Below are 16,792 nucleotides of genomic sequence, written 5' to 3' on the forward strand. Positions count from 1 at the left end.
AGGGGTGGGGGAATTTTCTGTACTCCCCAACCCAGCCACAGACCCCCCGGCTGTTGTAACTTACACTGCACCCAAGAGCTCATGATGGAGTATGTTACCAGGGTCCCAGCCCCTGCAGGGCAACCTGGGGAAGGAGGCTGCTTGTTAATTCCCATGAGATACAGCTGGGGCTCTCAGGGGGGATGGGAACATGGCACACTACAAGGGGTGCAAAGGAGAGTGAACAGCACCGCATGCCCGTCCCCCAGCCAGCCTCCCTGCTGTGACCCCCAATTTAGCCAGCATCACGGACCTGTGAGTGTTCCTCTCCTAACCCCGTCGCTCAGCACCTGCTTAGCTGTCTGCAGGGGAGCAGTGCCACTCGCAGGAGTGCCCCAGGTGCCAGGGCTGGCAGGACCAGGGCCACGATTAGCTGGGCAGGGCAGATGTGAAGCACAGGGGTCCGCGCCCCCACCCAATCCCCTGGCCACATGCTGCCTCATTCCATCTCCACTGCCACCCTCAGCCCCATCAGCCTCTGCTTGCCCTGCTCCAGGCCCCCTCACGTCTCAGCTCCCCCTGACTCCAGCTGCTGCAGGACACTGCCCCTCAGCTCAGCTCCCAGCATCGCCTGCCCCCACCATCCTCCAGCTAACCCACCACCCAGCCTCCATCATGTCGGCTCCACACTGCTCTGTTGCTGCAGCCAGCCCCCCAGATCTGCCCTGTCTCTACCCTGCCCTGCTCCCGCCCCTCTGCCCAGTCTCACTGATAAAGGGACATGGGCAACATGAGCTCTAGTCACTGAGCCAGGAAAAAGAGCTGACAACAGGTCCAGACCCTGACTGCCCACTCAGCCAGCAGGGGAAACCCACTGCGGCCCCGATCCTGCAAGCTGCTCTCTTCTGGCAACCGCTGAGCCTAGCCAGAGCCCCACTGACTCCTGGGGTCTCAGGTGGCCATGAGGATCTGCCCACAGAGCAGTAATACACATCACAAATCAGGGGAAAATGGCAATGCCTGTTCTTGAAGACAGGCCGTTTCTTGCCCTCATGGCTGCAGAGAGAAGCGCAAATATACCCAGTGCCGATTCTTTTCTAAAATCTCGTGATTTTTTTAAAGTCAAACTCATGATTTCGGGAGGCCTGACTTGTGCTATTAGAATACTTGGCTCTGTCCAAACAGTTCCCTTCTCCCACACCTAGGCCTCTTCGGTCCCCTCCCTGTTGTGTGCCCTCCGTGGCTGGGAAGCACTTGGGGTTGGAGGGTCTATGAAATACATGACCCACGGTCGGTTGCACAAGTTGGTAGTGAATACGGCAGCTGCACTGTCCGACGGCTGCTGCGTGATGCGGGCATGGTGTTGCCTTGTGGCCATCAGACACTCTGAAGAGGGTCCCAGGAATTCTCTCCATTGATCTCTCTGGAAATAGCTACCAGGTGCGGTGGGTTAGTTTCTGTGCACCAGAACGGGGAGGAAACCAACCCCCGGCCCAGGGTGCTGCACTCTCCCCAGAGAGGAATGCACTTGGAGGAGCTCAGGAAAAGGCGGGGCAGTGCCTGACGGGGCTGTATAAAGACGGCCTGCCTGAGCGAGTGTACTCAGAGCAACTCCTGCCAGTCCAGAGCAGCCGGCAAAGGATGGCTGAGAGCTCCAAACTCCAGCTCTTCGTCAAGGTGAGGGGTGCAGCTGCCCAGCTCCCATTGGAACTAGGAGCAGGGGCTGGCGAGGGGGATGCTGTAGTAAATGCTGGTTGGATTTGTGCACAGCACATCACTGAACTAGAGAGAGTCACTTGTTACTATCGATTCATACCCATGGCATGCAATGAAGGGGGGCTGGGAATGATCTTGGAGCTGAGACCCAGTGTGGGAAAGGTGCAGGCTGGCAGGACAGTCCCGCTGTAACTGCATGAAAATCACCCTTGGGCTCTGTGCCGTAGCATGGGCCTTCTCCTTCCAGAGGGCACAACACCTGCCATAGGCTTGGCCAGCGCGCCAGAGAGCAGCGTGCCTAGAAGACTCTGGGGAATATTTTCAGACAGGACTTGGTCACGTGGGAGCTGTAATCCCTGGGCCTTGGGCACATACAGCCATTCTGAAAGTGGACCAGAGATGATTTTGAACAGGTCCCCATCTCTCTGTCCTGAGCCGGGGTTGGCAATGTAAAGAAAAAGGTCACTTGGGGCTAAAATGAAAACTAAAGTTTTGGCAAATCAAAAAAAAAAAAAGGGGGGGGGGTCAGGTCAGACGCAAACGGTTGGTTTCGATTTTGAGCATTTTAATGGTTTTAAATTTTTCAAAAACAAAATTACAGAAAATTTCAAAATAAAGTTATTTTGAATCAAAAAATTGAAACTTTTTGATATTTTGGGGGGGATTTTTTGTGGGTTTGGAGTTTGTTTGTTTTTAAACAAAACAATTTGATGGGATTGACATGAAATATTCTGGTGTCACCAAATCTGCATTTGTTGCTTAAAAAAAGTTTTGATTGAAAAATTTTGCCCAGCTCTAGCAATGGGGGTGGGATGGGGGGTGCATCGTGGCTGGCCGTATGCCCCAGTGCAGTGGGGGTGCGGGTGGATATAAGCAGTCCGGGAGGGCATTGGAAGTTAATGGGAATGAGGCTCCGCTCAGCTGGTGACACCCCTGGTTTCTTGTGTCGGCGGGATTGCAGGACTGCCTTCTTGAATTTAGCAATGTTGGCAGCTAGTCCCAGGGGTCACGCTCAGTGTCATGTACTGTCTGCCTAACACAGATGCGCCTCGCTTCCCCCAGATCCTGCATCTCTCCCACCCATGGTACCCCATACACAGCCTGCAAGGTACCACTGCTCCCCCATTCCTCTGCATGTCCCCCCCCATCATGCCCCAGGAGCACATTCAGCTTGCAGCCGTTGCTGGGGATCATTTCGACTGGGAGCAGGTCTGTGCGGGAGCCTGGGGGAGCAGGGGTTGCGGTGTGGGGCAGGGCTGTGTAGAGGGGCACCAGGCCAAGCTGTGGAGAAGTCTGGCATGGGGGAGGGAGAAGTGCCAGTGAGCGAAGGGGGCCGAGGGGCTGGGAAGGGAGACGCACTCGGACAAACTCATCAGCCAGTCCCTCCTGTGCAGCCTCAGAGCACAGAACCCGTCTGCCCTGCTTCTCCCCCCAGCCCCCGCCTTCCCACATGCTGCCCCCCTACCAAGCTCTGCTCCCCTGCCTAGGCCAGCCGCCACTGGGTGTCTCCACAGCTGAGGTTCCATCCGCCCAGCCCAGCCACTCGCTCCCTGGCCCATTGCACCCAATTACCGCAGCTGCCTGCCTTGTGCGCAAGCATTTTCGCAGCACATTGCAGGGGAGGAGGGCGTTCAGCTGCCCAGGGCCTGTTGATGCCTGTATGGATCACACACGCCCTGGGACACTGGCTGCTCCTCAGAGCCAGCAAAACAGCCTCCTTTGCGGAGGAGGGAACTCGAGATCCCCTGGGGGATGATCGCACCCAGCCCCGTCATGTGCAAAGAAGCCAGCTGACTTCATACACCCCCTTGGCTCAAGACAGCCAGGCTGTAGCCGCAGGCTCCAGGCTCCTGTCCCGGGATACCAGCCTGGCGCCCCCTGGTTACTCATGGCTCCCCTGGCCATCCCCCCAGCCCCTGCGCCATCCCCAAGCCCCTCTATCCGGTGGTGCCAAGAGAGCTGCTTTGGTGGCCCCAGGGCACACAGAGGGCATGGGCTCCCCTTGCTTGACCTCTCTGAGACCGGGCCCCTCCTGTATCAGCTCAGCGGGGTTCCGCTGAAGCCTCCTGTGGGCTCATGCAGGGGCACGTTCACCATGGGAAACACTTTTCTGTGCCAGGCCCTTCAGCCCCATACCTGGCATACAGGTCAGGGGGCAGAGATGCTTGTGCCCACGTGCTCCTGGCACAGCCACTGCTCCCATCTGACCCTGTGGGGACTGGAGAGTGCAGAGCTCCTGGCACCCCCCGGCTACAAGGCCGTAAGTGAAGGGCTCCATGTGGCGCCAGTCTGGGAAGGAGCTGGAGCCCTGTTCAGACACCGATCCCTGCAGCCATGGAGCTGTACAGAGCCCTGACCCAGGCTGACTCAGGGCTCCCTGCCCTGGAACTGCTGCTGGCTGCCCATGGGTCAGGTTGATGGCCCTAGTCAGCATGGGCAGCGGGCGTTCTAGAGATCAACCTCATTGCCCCAGCCGCAGAGTCCCACTGAGGGGCTGCCCATGCCCGATGACTGCTGCCAAGGAGCCGTGGGCCCTGGGAGGCCCTCATTCCAGTAGCCCTATGTCGAGAGAGCACATATGCCCATCCCTATACCCAGGCCTGCTTGGGGGCGGGGGCTGAGGCCACAGGCCAGCCAGGGTGGAAGCAGGGCCGAGGCAGCACACGCAGTGCAGTGGGGACGGAGCAGGTTGACGCGCCATCCCTCCTGTGTCCTGCTGGTGCTTGGAGTGGCCACAGCACCCCTGGGGATGGGAACAGGGATCCGGAAGAACCTCCGCCCCCTCCCCATTTCCCTCCCCCGCTGTCCCCACCCATGTCTCTAGCAAACCCTGGAAATCCTGCAGCCCCTGCCCTACTGCCAGTTGATGGGAAGGGGCTGACGAAAGACTGAGGAGCAGATCACTGGCCCCTTGCCGGGTGCCAGTCAATGACAGCCACAGCTCATCCTGCCAGGAGCCCAGCCCCAGTCTCTGGAGTGGCTGTGTGCGCGTTGCTGTGGCCTGCCTGGGGCAGAATGCCCTGCACCACGGCCCAAGCCTCAGGGGCATTTGCAGGAGCAAAGCAACCGACTGATTTCCTGCTGCCAAGCTGGCTGCAGCAAAAGACAAACCCCTGGTTTCTGGCTGACACCCTGCCAAGATAATGAGCACAACATCCCCAACCGGTTACCCGGACGGGCGTGGAGAGCAGAGTGCACCCTGCCCAACCCCTTACCTCTGGCAAACCCTCAAGCAAGCAGATGTCCTCTACAGCGCCTTTCATCCAGGAGCCTCCTGACGTGTTTCACAGACTTCATCTATGCAGCCGCCTCTGGGGTGGAACAGTTTGTGGCAATGCTGTGCCGCAGTTTAGGGCAGGACGTGAAGAAGAATTCTGCACCCAATGGTAACTGCCATGGGGATTTGTGGCTGGCAGACTCCACTTAGCTCTGCTGGAATTTGGGCACCACCCTATCCATGTTTGTTTGTCAGTATTTGTGTCTTTGAGCGTGAAGAGCTGCTGTGTGCCTGTGTGGATTGCAGTGGAGAGGGGTTGGTGTTTGGATGGGGCAGTAGAATCATCCAATGATCCTCAAACAAGACTGGAAGTCAGGATCTGGGTCTACTGGTTCTGCTACTGAGTGCTGTGTCACCTTGGGCAAGTCATAGCAGCTGTGTGCCTCAGTTTCCCCATCCATAAAATAGGGACTAGTAATAAACACCTACCTCCCACAGGGTAGTCATGAGTTTTGATTGAATAAGGGGCTGTCCATAAATTAGGTAACATTTTTGGGGGGATTTTTTAAGACCCACCCACTCCTGGTAACATTTTGTAACAAACACGCCCACCCCTTAACGTATTATGTGGTTTGTGGCCAGCCCCACAGATGGGTAAAGCACTTTGAGAGCCTCCCATGGCAAGCACTCTAGATGGGTGAGATAGGACATGAATGTGCGTCTTTATGTCCATTATGTAGATCTATAATTTGGGCACTCTTGACTGATGTTTGCACTTGGACTCCTCCTAGACTGGTAGGAGTTGACATCTGGGCCATGTGCCATTCTTAGGTTCGCAATTAGGTTTCAGATTTGACTTGAGGTATTAATACTCTCCAGACAAATGTTTGATTGATTTGCAGACTTGCTAGAGAGGTGTCAATATAAAAGGATAAAATCAATGAACAGAATTCATTCATTTCTATGTTTTATCCTCACACAGGCCCCTCCACCAGGGGAGCAGCCAGCTCCAAAAAGCCCTTGCTCACGCGGATATTTCTCCTTGCCACTTATAGACATGTACAGTATTAATGCCTCATATGGGCCATAACTCACCGGCAACTCATGCAGCATAGACCATGAGCATGGATCACGTGCAAGTGCAAACATCTCGTGTAATGGTCCATGAAATATGTTATGGGATCCTTTGGCTAAGCTCAGTGGAGTCTCTCAAAAAGATGCATAAACAGGTGAATCTCGAGCAGGAGTAGAGAGGTTATTTTACCTCTGCTCAGCACTGGTGCGACCACTGCTGGAATCCTGTGTCCAGTTCTGGTGTCCACAATTCAAGAAGGAGCTTGATGAATTGAAGAGGGGTCAGAGAAGAGCCACAACAATAATTAAAGGATCAGAAAACCTGCCTTATAGTGAAAGATAGAAGGAGCTCAATCTATTTAGCTAACAAAAGAGAAGGTGAAGGAGTGACTTGATCACAGTCTATAAATACCTACACAGGGAACAAATATTTAATACTGGGCTTTTCAATCTAACAGAGAAAGGTCTAACCCAAGCCAATGGCTGGACATTGAAGCCAGCAAGATTCGGACTAGAAATAAGGCATTCAATTTTAATAGTGAGAGTAATTAACCGTTGGGACAATTTCCCAAGAGTCATGGTGAATTCTCCATCACTGGCAATTTTAAAATCAAGACTGGGTGTTTTTCTAAAAGATTTGCTCCAAGACTTATTTTGGGGCAGGTCTCTGGCCTGTGTTACACCTGGGAGGTCAGACTAAACAATCCCAGTGATCCCTTCTGGCCTTGGAATCTATGACCCTCAATTCAAGAGCTGACGCATTCTCGAGTAGATCACAGGCCTGATTTCAACCCCATTCAACACAGTGGAAACTGCTGGCTCTAACAGCCACTGGATCATATAGCTGGGTCTAGCCTTTGTACTCAGAGACCCAATCAGTTTTGCCCTCTCTGGAGTCTGTGTCTGCAAGAACATGTATTCTGTGCAATGGAGCTTGTTTTTCATGGTTGCTAACTTGGGTGTAACTGTACGGGCCAATGTCCGACTCACCAGATGGACCAGACCAGATGTAACCAGCCCACAGCATCCACCCTGTGACTAGAGAGAAGGGCACGTCCGCTTAGAATAAACTTTGTCATGAAACTGCCTGTGCCTTGGGGATTATTGACCTGCCTGCATCACCCATGGCTGTGCCAGGAAATGCTGGCATCTGCTGGCCTGGGGCCTTTCCCGGCCGTGGCAGCTGGCTTGTCTTGATGGCTGGAAGGATCCACAGGGTCTCTGCTCCAGAGAAGGGTTATTGGAAGCTCCAGCGCACCAGACTGGGGTGTTAGGGGCTCAGCCCCCCCCAGCTGTGCAAGCCACTCGTGGTGGGGAGCAGGCTGGAGTCACTGTAGCGCTTTTCCCCGAGATCCTGCACCGCACACTCACAGAACCAGCCCTGCATTCCCAGACAAGGACAGAGCATGAGGCCCTTGGTCACCAGAGCACGGCCCTGGGACTGGGAGATGGACCAGGCTGGCAGAGGCTAGGCTCTTATTCGCAGTGCTCTGGGGAAATGCATGCCCAGCTTCCGAGTCCCTAGACCTCACCTGCTCTGCCATGGGAGCAGCAGGCCACTTCCTTTCGCTGCTGCTTCCGTAAGTGGCTGGCAGGGAAAGGCCAAGCTGCCCCAAGGAACAGCACTGCGCAGGGCCGTGGGGCCGGCAGCTTAGAGCAGTGCTCCTCCATGAGCCAGCCCAGGTCTCCTGGGAGCGCGGCTGCAGGCTCAGGGGCAGCTCTGCCCCGCTCGGGGAGAGGAGACAATTCAACCAGGGTCTGATTCATTCCCCTTTGGCCCAGTTCTGTGCACCGCCACAGCGGGGAATTGAACAGAGGTGGGGCAGGATCCAGGCAGGGCCGTGACTCCCAGGCCCCGGCCTGCAGAGGGCACCCGGGCACAGTTCTGTGCCCCAGAGTGAAGCGAGCACTCGGGCCTCCCACAGAACAGGACTGTGCCACTAGTCTGACAGCCCCCGTCTGGGCGAACGTGGGCAGCTGTCACAAGGGGGCTCTCAGGAAAGGCTGACTTGGCCGGGGGGGCAGAGGAACAGCAGTGTCACAGAGCTGGGCCTGAGCCAAACCCTGGCCCTTTCTGCATGGCTCTACGCCCTGTGAAGGGGCGGTGGGAGGGGACAGACTAGTGAGAGCAGGCAGGGCCATGGGGGTGGGCGTAAGATGGGGCTTGTAGTCAGGGACCTTGGCTGCACCGGTCTTTCTTCTTGTGTCTGACCTTAGCAAAGACACACAAGGCTGGAATTCCACTGGGGCAAGGCTCAGCTCAGCCTGTTGTTGAGGGGACAGTGCATGGGAAGTAGCTTCTAAGAAATCCGCTTCGCGGCAACCAGCTGCGCCCTTCATTCCGGTGACCCACAGTGCCCTGCCCACCCCTAGCAATAGAAGAGGGCAAGGAGCCTGGGTGTATGACACAGGGAGCTGGGCTTTGTGCTTTACGGCAAGGGGACAGGTTCTGATCTGTTACACCGAGGTACGTCCCCTGGGCCCCATTCCCCACCTGTCGTCACTTACACTAGTGCAGAAGGGTATAACACACTCACAGTGGGAGCATTTCACACACCCCAGGCACCCCTGTAAACGTTGGCACAAGGCGATGGAGATTTGCGTGGCGCTGCGTGGGGACGGGATTTGTCATTTCACAGGACAATTCAGGATTTCGGCTTTTTTTGTCCCCGTCGGAAATGGAACGAAGCCAGATCGTTTCACTGTGACGTGAAATTCCCCCCAATGTTCATTCTGGGGTCCATTGAAAAGTTTCATTTTGCTAAAATCAAAATGTTTCCTTCCGATTTTGACTTGGCGTTTCTGTTTTGAAGTGGCTTTGCATGGCCATTTCTGAAACGCTGAAAATGATACAAACGGTTCCATTCCAAAAAGGGGCAAAGGGCCTTTTAAAAGCATCTTCTTGCTAAACAAACCTTGCCTCGAAATGGGCTGGTCACCACGAAACGTTTCGCTTGCAATAATTTGGTATTTTCCAGCGGAAAAACATCTTGTTGGAGTGACTGTAAGAGCTACTCTAGATTTACTGTAACTGAGGTCAAAGTCTAGCCCAGATCCTTAGTAATCCGGCAGCCCCACCCAGCAGGTGGTTTCAGTGCTATAAATCAGAGGCTGCATACCAACGCCCACAATTCAGGTAAAAATCGAAAGGGGAGCTGTGCCAAGACCCTAAGGGGAGCCTGGAGCACTGTGAAGTAATATTCATCAGGATTGCTCAGGCCTTTCCTTTGATATGTCACTGGGGGCAGACACACTTTGCCGCCGGTCCCTCGCTTTCCTTTCTCTGCCCCACCAGCCAAGACGCAGCCGTTTTGTCCACGGAAGCAGCAGTTGCCTGTGGTCTGTCCTTTTGAGAGCCTTGGGACTGTGTGGAGGGCTATTAGCCTTGTTGCTGCCAGTTCGAGTCCAGTTCCAGCTGGTGCAACTGGCCCCTCAAGGTCAGGGGCACAAAACCCACCCACAAATCTAAAGGGATAGCATTGGTTAAACAAAGCCTCCCTTGTCTCCTGGGGGATTAACAATACACCTGGTCATCTTCTTCCTATGGCTGATGAGAGCAACAACCACACTCGGAGGGTTAAGCCAGATAATTGTGTCAGGAGTAGTGGAGTGTATCACCCTGATGCCTCCTTCATTTGCGTGAATCGGGCACTGAGTCATTACATGTTCCAGGGTCTCTTCTGGATGACCACAGTCGCACGCTGCAGAGTTTTGAATTTTCCCTTTGTGCTGCAAGTAGCCGCATTTGCCATGGTTTGTGTAGACACGGTTTAGAGTTGCTTGTAACCTTCATGGAAGATCAAAGCCAGGGATCTTCTGTGTCAGGGTCTTTCACAGGGTGTTTGTTTGTGACGTCATGTGGACTTCATTTGGTTTTCCAAGCTTCATCGGGCTGAAGTCACATTGTCTAAGATTAAGCACGTGAGTCCAGAAGGGCCTGCGTGACTTCAAGAGGTGCTGAGGGAGATTGCTGAGGTCCTGGTGGATGGAGAGACGTTCGTTTTTCTCGATTTGCTGGACTTCCCGGAGGGTTGCGGCATCGTGGGATGGGGGAGCGACATCTGGCAGCACGGGCAGCCAGGGTGCTGGGATCGACTTGAGGGTTCCAGAGGTGCACCACATTGCCGTGGACAGCTGGACATCAACAAGTCGAGTGTGGCTACTTCTGGTGCAAAGTACTCGGCTTTGGAGTACACAAGGACCAACACTGTGGTCCATAGCACTGATGCTGATGCTCCCCAGCTTGTGCCTGCCAGTTTCTGGACCAGGTTGACCCTTGTCTTCGTCTTAGCAGCTGCCTTCTCCAGGTGGTCCTGGAAGGTTAGTGTGCAATCCAGCTTCACTCCAAGATAAGTCGGAGTGGGGTCATGTGGCCATTGGTGCTGAAGAAGGTCATTTCAGGGTGCGCTTAGCATTCCTATTATCACGATGGGATGCAGTGACTGCTGGTTTGTGGGCAGTTGGCTTGAGCCTCAATTTCCGGAGATATTCCTTCCTGGTTTTTAGGCCCCATTCAAGGTGGACTCGATGACTTGAAGGTGGCTGCTTGCATTGCCAGGGCAAGGTCAACCACATATGAAAATTTACACGACTCGGTTGGCAGCATGTTGCTCGTGTAGACATTGGAAGACATCGGCGCAAGTACTGAGCCTTGTGGCAGCCCGTTGTTGAGGAGCTGGGGCGAGCTGACTTTGTCGCCGAAATGGACACGTAGCCGCCTACCGTTCAGCATTGTCCATAGCAGGCACAGTGTTTTGAGACAAGGGATGACCCTTGCAAGCTTCAGCATCAGGCCTTTCATCCAGACCCTGTCGTAGGCCAATGACAGGTCTACAAAGGTTGCACCGGTCTTGGTTTTCTTCTGGAATCTGGCCTCGATGTGTGTTACAAGGGCCAAAACTTGGGCGCAGCAACTGCGTTTAGGCCACAATCCCTCTTGTTCTTCGGGGATCACTGACTCGACGAGAGGACTGATTCTCCAGGGGATGATACGTTCTGGGAGTTTGTAGGTCATGCACAGGAGTGATATCGGCCTATAGCTTCCCGGGTCATCGGTTGGCTTGCCTGGTTTGAGTATGGCAATTACTATCCCCTCCAGACAGGCTTTTGGGATTCATCCGGATTCCAAGGTTTTGGTGTCATTTTGCCAGCCAATGGAGTCCCTTGGGGCCTAGTTGATGAAGAAATTTGAGTGGGATACCATCTCCACTGGCCTCCTTCCCTTGCTGGATTGCAGCTAAACTCTCCTTTATTTTTTATCTGTGCTGCTGGCGGTGGGGTCTCGTGGAGGGATGGAGGTCATTGCTCGGTGTAGCTAACGATGGATCTCTCCCTTGGTGGTTTTGTCGAGCAGTCCTTTTGTGCTCTCTGCTGGTTCGGAGGCTGTGGAGTCGGGAAGTATTTTGATCTTTGGGCATGATGGTTGTAGTCACATTGCCAGCGAGCGGCGTGGAAAGTTGCTCATGGTTTGGGGTCGTCATTAGAACAACGGACTTCAAGAATCAAGGGCCAGATCCTTCCCTGGTGCAAATGGGCAGATGTAAATGACTAGACTGGAGCGATGGTGATTTACACCAGCTTTCTGCAGCCTCACCATGTTACACCAGCCAAAGATCTGGGCCCAAAAGTATTTTCTAGCCTTCCTGCTGTTTGTTACTGTCTCCAATTTCCCTCCGCTCAGCCAGTGCTGGGAGATAGTCGCCTTCCCCCTCGCTGCCGGCCTGTGGCCTTGCTGGCTCTCCTGTGTTAATAGAGAGCAGTTCGCTGGGCCTGAGGAATGCCTGCTCTGCCCTTTGTCTACTCACTTGTGTCATATGCTAGTGGTTCACACTCCCCCACAGGTGTGAATCAAGGTACAGGGTGCAAAGCCAGAGAACTGAACCCAGTGGCATTTGACATCCTCGGCTGCACAGGATCAGTTCAGTGCCAGAAATTGCCCCTTATCACTGATATTTTAAAATATGGGCCATGAAGACATGGCCGCTCCTAGTAAAATCCCATGTTTAATACACAAATGTAACCAACTGTTGGGTCTAAAAGTACCGGAAGGGTCCCTTCATAGCCAAGCCCAGCTTGCCTCCCTCCACGGCATGGGGAGGTTATTTTAGAAATAGGAGAATTTTCTACCTGTTGGGAAAAAGTTGAAACTTGGTAGTCAATTATTTTTGCTTTGGGGATGGGGGATACCTGGAGGGTTCTATTATGGGACTGGCCACTGAGTCATTGTCTCTTCTAGACGGAGTCACTGCTGCATTGTGACTCATTTTCCCCATCTGTATAATGGGGGGACTGATACCAGCCCAATGGCCACGCCAGAGGAATAGACATTTACATCCCCCAGCACTTTACAAGCTGTGACTGGCACCTCTCGGTTCTCCCCAAACCCCCACCCACTCGATCTGGATCAAGGAGTGTCACAAAGAGATGGATCCAAAGAAAAAATCCCAGATCCAGACAGCCTGGTTTTGGGGCACAGGCCCATCTCTAATCATAACCCCCATTATACAGATGGGAGAAACTAAGGCAAGGAGAGACTCAACATGAAATCCAACTTGTGCAGTACTGTACCATCAGGGAAAATCCTTCCTGATCTCAGCCGGCCATGGGGGTTGGCCCTGAAGCATGAGCATGGCGCCTCCTGGTGAGCAATGGCAATGCTGTTCAGGGACACTGGGATGGCAGCGCTTCCTGTTTTTCAGCTCACTAAGCGTCGTTCTTGTCTCCCCAGGCGAGCGATGATGGGGAGAGCATCGGGCACTGCCCCTTCTGCCAGCGCCTCTTCATGATTCTGCTGCTCAAGGGGATCCCCTTTACTCTGACCAAAGTGGATATGAAGAGGTGAGGACACAATGGGAACCATGGACTATGGTCAGCATGGCCCCAGGACGCTACCCCACCCACCTGCATGGTTTTACCATCGAGCCCCCTGCCAGTCCCCCAACTCCCCCTTTCCTCTGGCAGTGCGTCTGCCTGGCTGACTCACACCCAGTGCTGTGGCTGCCAGCTCCCTGACTGTGCCAAACAGCCCCGGGATCCAGGTGGAGGCGCCACACAGACCACAAGACTGGAGAGCACAAAGAATTGCTGGGGGGGCAGGGGGGCAGGAGGGTTGGAGGCTCCTGCTGCAATCATCCCTAGTGCGCTCACGGAGCAAAGCCTGGTGGCAGCACTGAGGGGCTGGGAAGGTGGCCCTGGCTGCTGTCTGGTGGGACAACGCTGCAACCCCCACCCTGCTACCAGTGCCAAGGGGGGGAGAATCCGCCTGTCAGAGCCCTGAGGGCAGCCGCTTCCCACAGCAGAGCCCCGCGCAGTCGGCTGGTTGGAGGGCAATCACCACGCAGGGTGCAGCAGTCGCGGGCGCTCAGCCCTTGGGAGCCCTTGGCAGCGCTGGCCAATAGCCGGCATCGGGGCAGCCTGAAGCCATTGTATCACTGCCCTCTGCAGCCAGGAGGAGGGTGACCAGCACCTGCTGCCCTCTGCCCGCGCCAGCCCTGTGGCAATGCCCTGGGGTCACCGAGAGCCTCTGCCCTCCCCCTGCAGGGCCCCGGATGTGCTGAAGGATTTTGCCCCGGGAGCCCAGCTGCCCGTGCTGCTGTATAATGGGGAACCCAAAACCGACACCAACAAGATCGAGGAGTTCCTGGAGGAGACCCTGGGCCCCCCAAAGTGAGTGGGGTCAGCTCCTCCCCCGAGAGCTGGGTGTCCCATGTGGGCACAGCAAGAGATTGGCCCCATGGGGGAGGGGCTGGGGGCATCAATCCAGAGCGGGGAGAGGAGTCCCTGCGGGGATGGGAGGCAAGGTGGGCTGGGGACTCGGGGCCAGGCAGGGTGAGAGGGTCAAGGGGGCACAGGTGGGACCACTGGGGGAGGATGTGGGGAAACCATGGATGCGGGAGGGGAATGGAGTGACAGAGGAGACGGAGCAGGATGGAGAGGAGGGGAGGAGGGTCGGTTCTCAGGGCATCGCACTGAGTTCTGGTGCCCAGGGCAGAGGGGCACGGTCTGAGCCCACAGCCCTGCCACAGCCCCCTCTCACTCCCTCCCTTTGCCTCCTGCAGCTTCCCCAGTCTGGCTCCCCGGTACAAGGAGTCCACCACGGCCGGGAACGACATCTTCCACAAGTTCTCCGTGTTCATCAAGAACTCGCTGCCGGCCCAGGACGAGGGTGAGGGACTTGGCTCACCAAGGGATGGGCAGGGTGTGTGTGTGTGTCCACATGCAGCCACATGGGGGTAACACTGCGGCCACCACCAAAGCCCTTGGCCTGCTCACCCTCCTCCCCGGACCCCCTCTCCCCCCGTGCTCCCCCACGGCACTGCATGTACTCGCTGCTGCGCCCCTTGCTGTGATCCTGGAATCCAGTGGGATCCTGTGAGCAGATGGGACAGGACGGGGCGAGGGGCCACACTCACCCAGCAGCCTCCCCTGACCCCCTTGCAGCTGAGCAAGGCCACGGCCTGGCTCTCCAGTCCAGCCCCTCCTCTGCTGCTGGCCCTTGGCATGGCACGGACTGTGGGGGTGAAGGGCTGGCTCCGGAGGGGCTCTCCATTCCCCCACCAACACCGGTCGATTCTGCCCTGGAGGGGCTCCCCCAAGAGGCCGGAGGGGGTTCACGCCCTGGTGCATCCAACCATCTGCTGCTCTGCCCAGCCCCTGATAGAAACCTAGGGGTGGGGAGAGCCGGGGGCCTCACTGCCCTGGTGTGTGTGTGTGTGGGGGGGGTTACTCCGGTGCTGCCCCATTCTGGGGGTGACTAGGGAGGCTGGCAGGCCGGCGCCGCCCCGCAGGAAATGCCACCTCCCCCAGCGTGCAAATGCCTCGGGAGCCCCCAGGTTCCTCTTGCACAGGGGCGAGGGGTGCCCGCAGTGCCGCGTCCCTTGAGGACCCCCGCACCGGCCCAGGGCAGGTGCCAGCTGTACAGCGACTCTCCGCCCTCCACCCGCAGCGCTACAGAAGAACCTGCTGAAGGCCCTCCTAAAGCTGGACAGGTACCTGAGCACCCCCCTGGAGTACGAGCTCGCCCGGGACCCCAGCCTCACCGTCTCCCAGAGGAGGCTCCTGGACGGCGATCAGCTGACACTGGCCGACTGCAGCCTGCTGCCCAAACTTAACATTGTCCATGTGAGTATGGGTGCCCCGGGTGGGACCCCCACAGCCACCGCCAGCTCCCCCACCATCTCCAATCCATACAAACCCCCCCCAGCCACTACCCCCTACCCTTGTGGGCCCCCCACAGGCACTGCCAGCTGTACAGACTCTGCCAGCCCCCCACCACCCACCCCCTACCCCTGTGGGCACCCCACAGCCACCACCAGCTGTACAGACACCGCCAGCCTGCCTACCAGCCCCCACCCATATGGGCCCCCAGCCACCCCACGATCTCCCTCCCATATGGCTCCCCAGCCACTGACAGCCCTCCCCACCAACCCCCACCCGTATGCCCCCCCCACCTACCACCAGCTCCCCCCCCATCATCCTCTACCTGTACGGCCTCCCCAGTCACCGCCTACCCACACTCCCCCAATCTTCCCCCCGAGATCTAGAACATCCCCTTCACCCCCCCCAATCTGTGATGGCCCACCACCCACCATTCGGCCCCCTGCCCTGTGCACCAGGCCCCACCTTGCCCAAATGAGTTTCTCTGACACAGGAGCGGATCGCAGACCCGAGCCCAGGAGCCAGGCAGCTCTGTCCTCTGGCACAGCGTGCGTTATTCAAGCCTGCGAGGAGTTGCTATGGGGAGGGTGGGTTAGCTGTGGGGCCATGGGGGCTTCCCAGGGCCAGGTGGGTTGGATGAGGGGTAGTTCCGGGCTGAGCTGGTTAGCTGTAGGGGCAGGCAAGGTGGGTTAGCTATAGGGCCAGTCCAGAGCTGGGCAGATTAGCTGTGGGGACAGGCAGGGTAGGTTAGCCAAGGGGGCATGGGGCCAGAGCAGAGCTGGGTGGATTAGCCATGGGGGTAGGGTGGATTAGCCGAGGGGGCGCGGGGGTCTGTCCCAGGCCAGGCAGGTTAGCTATGGGGGAAGGCAGGGTGGGTTAGCCAAGGGAGCATTGGGCCAGCCCAACTTTGGGTGGGTTAGCAGTGGGGCCAGGCAGGGTGGGTTAGCCAAGGGGGCGCAGGACTAACCTGGAGCTGGGCAGGTTAGTCAAGGAGGGGGGCAGCCCAGAGCTGGGCAGGTTAACCATGGGGGCAGGCAAGGATGGTTAGCCAAGGGGGGGCACAGAGCCAGCCCAGAGCTGGGCAGGTTAACCGTGGGGGCAGGCAAGGGGAGTTAGCCGAGGGGGGCACAGAGCCAGCCCAGAGCTGGGCAGGTTAGCCGAGGGGAGGTGCGGGGCCTTGTGGGGCAGGTGAGGGGGTGCAGGGCCAGCCTGGGACCGGAGGAGGATTTGTCCATTGGGACACTCTCTCCTTTCACCCCACCTCTGTCCCCAGATCGTGTGCAAACACTACCGGCAGCTGGGGATCCCCCAGGAGCTGCGCGGGGTCTGGCGCTACCTGGACAGTGCCGGTGAGGCCAAGGAGTTCAAATACAGCTGCCCCAAGAGCGAGGAGATCGTGCAGGCCTATCGCACCGTGGTGAGGCCGCTCAAGTAGCCAGAGCCCGATGCTGTCTCTACTCAGCCTGGCGCTGCCCTGCGCCCGCTGCTCCCGGTGCCAGTGCTGGAGAGGGGCCTGGCGCTGCCCTGGTCCTCCTCCATCTCTCTGCCTTGCTGCCCATGAACATCAGACAAGGGTTGAGGGAACTGGAGCCACTGCCCTTTTCGCCGCCCCTGGGCTCAGCAGCCTCGGGGCTAGGCCAGCCTGGGGCA

At 56.9% G+C, this 16,792-nt stretch overlaps 1 protein-coding gene across 1 annotated transcript; it reads left to right on the forward strand.

Moving 5' to 3' along the window:
* The first annotated feature begins 7,470 nt into the window (after positions 1-7,470).
* On the forward strand, positions 7,471-16,577 carry CLIC3 (chloride intracellular channel 3). The gene is made up of 6 exons (XM_074974133.1): positions 7,471-7,566; positions 12,714-12,823; positions 13,526-13,651; positions 14,044-14,150; positions 14,931-15,106; positions 16,416-16,577. Exons 1-6 carry the CDS (start codon positions 7,489-7,491, stop codon positions 16,575-16,577), a joined length of 759 nt encoding a protein of 252 aa, XP_074830234.1. The 5' UTR covers positions 7,471-7,488.
* The last annotated feature ends 215 nt before the right edge of the window (positions 16,578-16,792 follow it).

This window comes from Natator depressus, chromosome 16 (genome assembly GCF_965152275.1).
Source record: "Natator depressus isolate rNatDep1 chromosome 16, rNatDep2.hap1, whole genome shotgun sequence".
Classification (NCBI taxonomy): Eukaryota; Metazoa; Chordata; order Testudines; family Cheloniidae; genus Natator; species Natator depressus.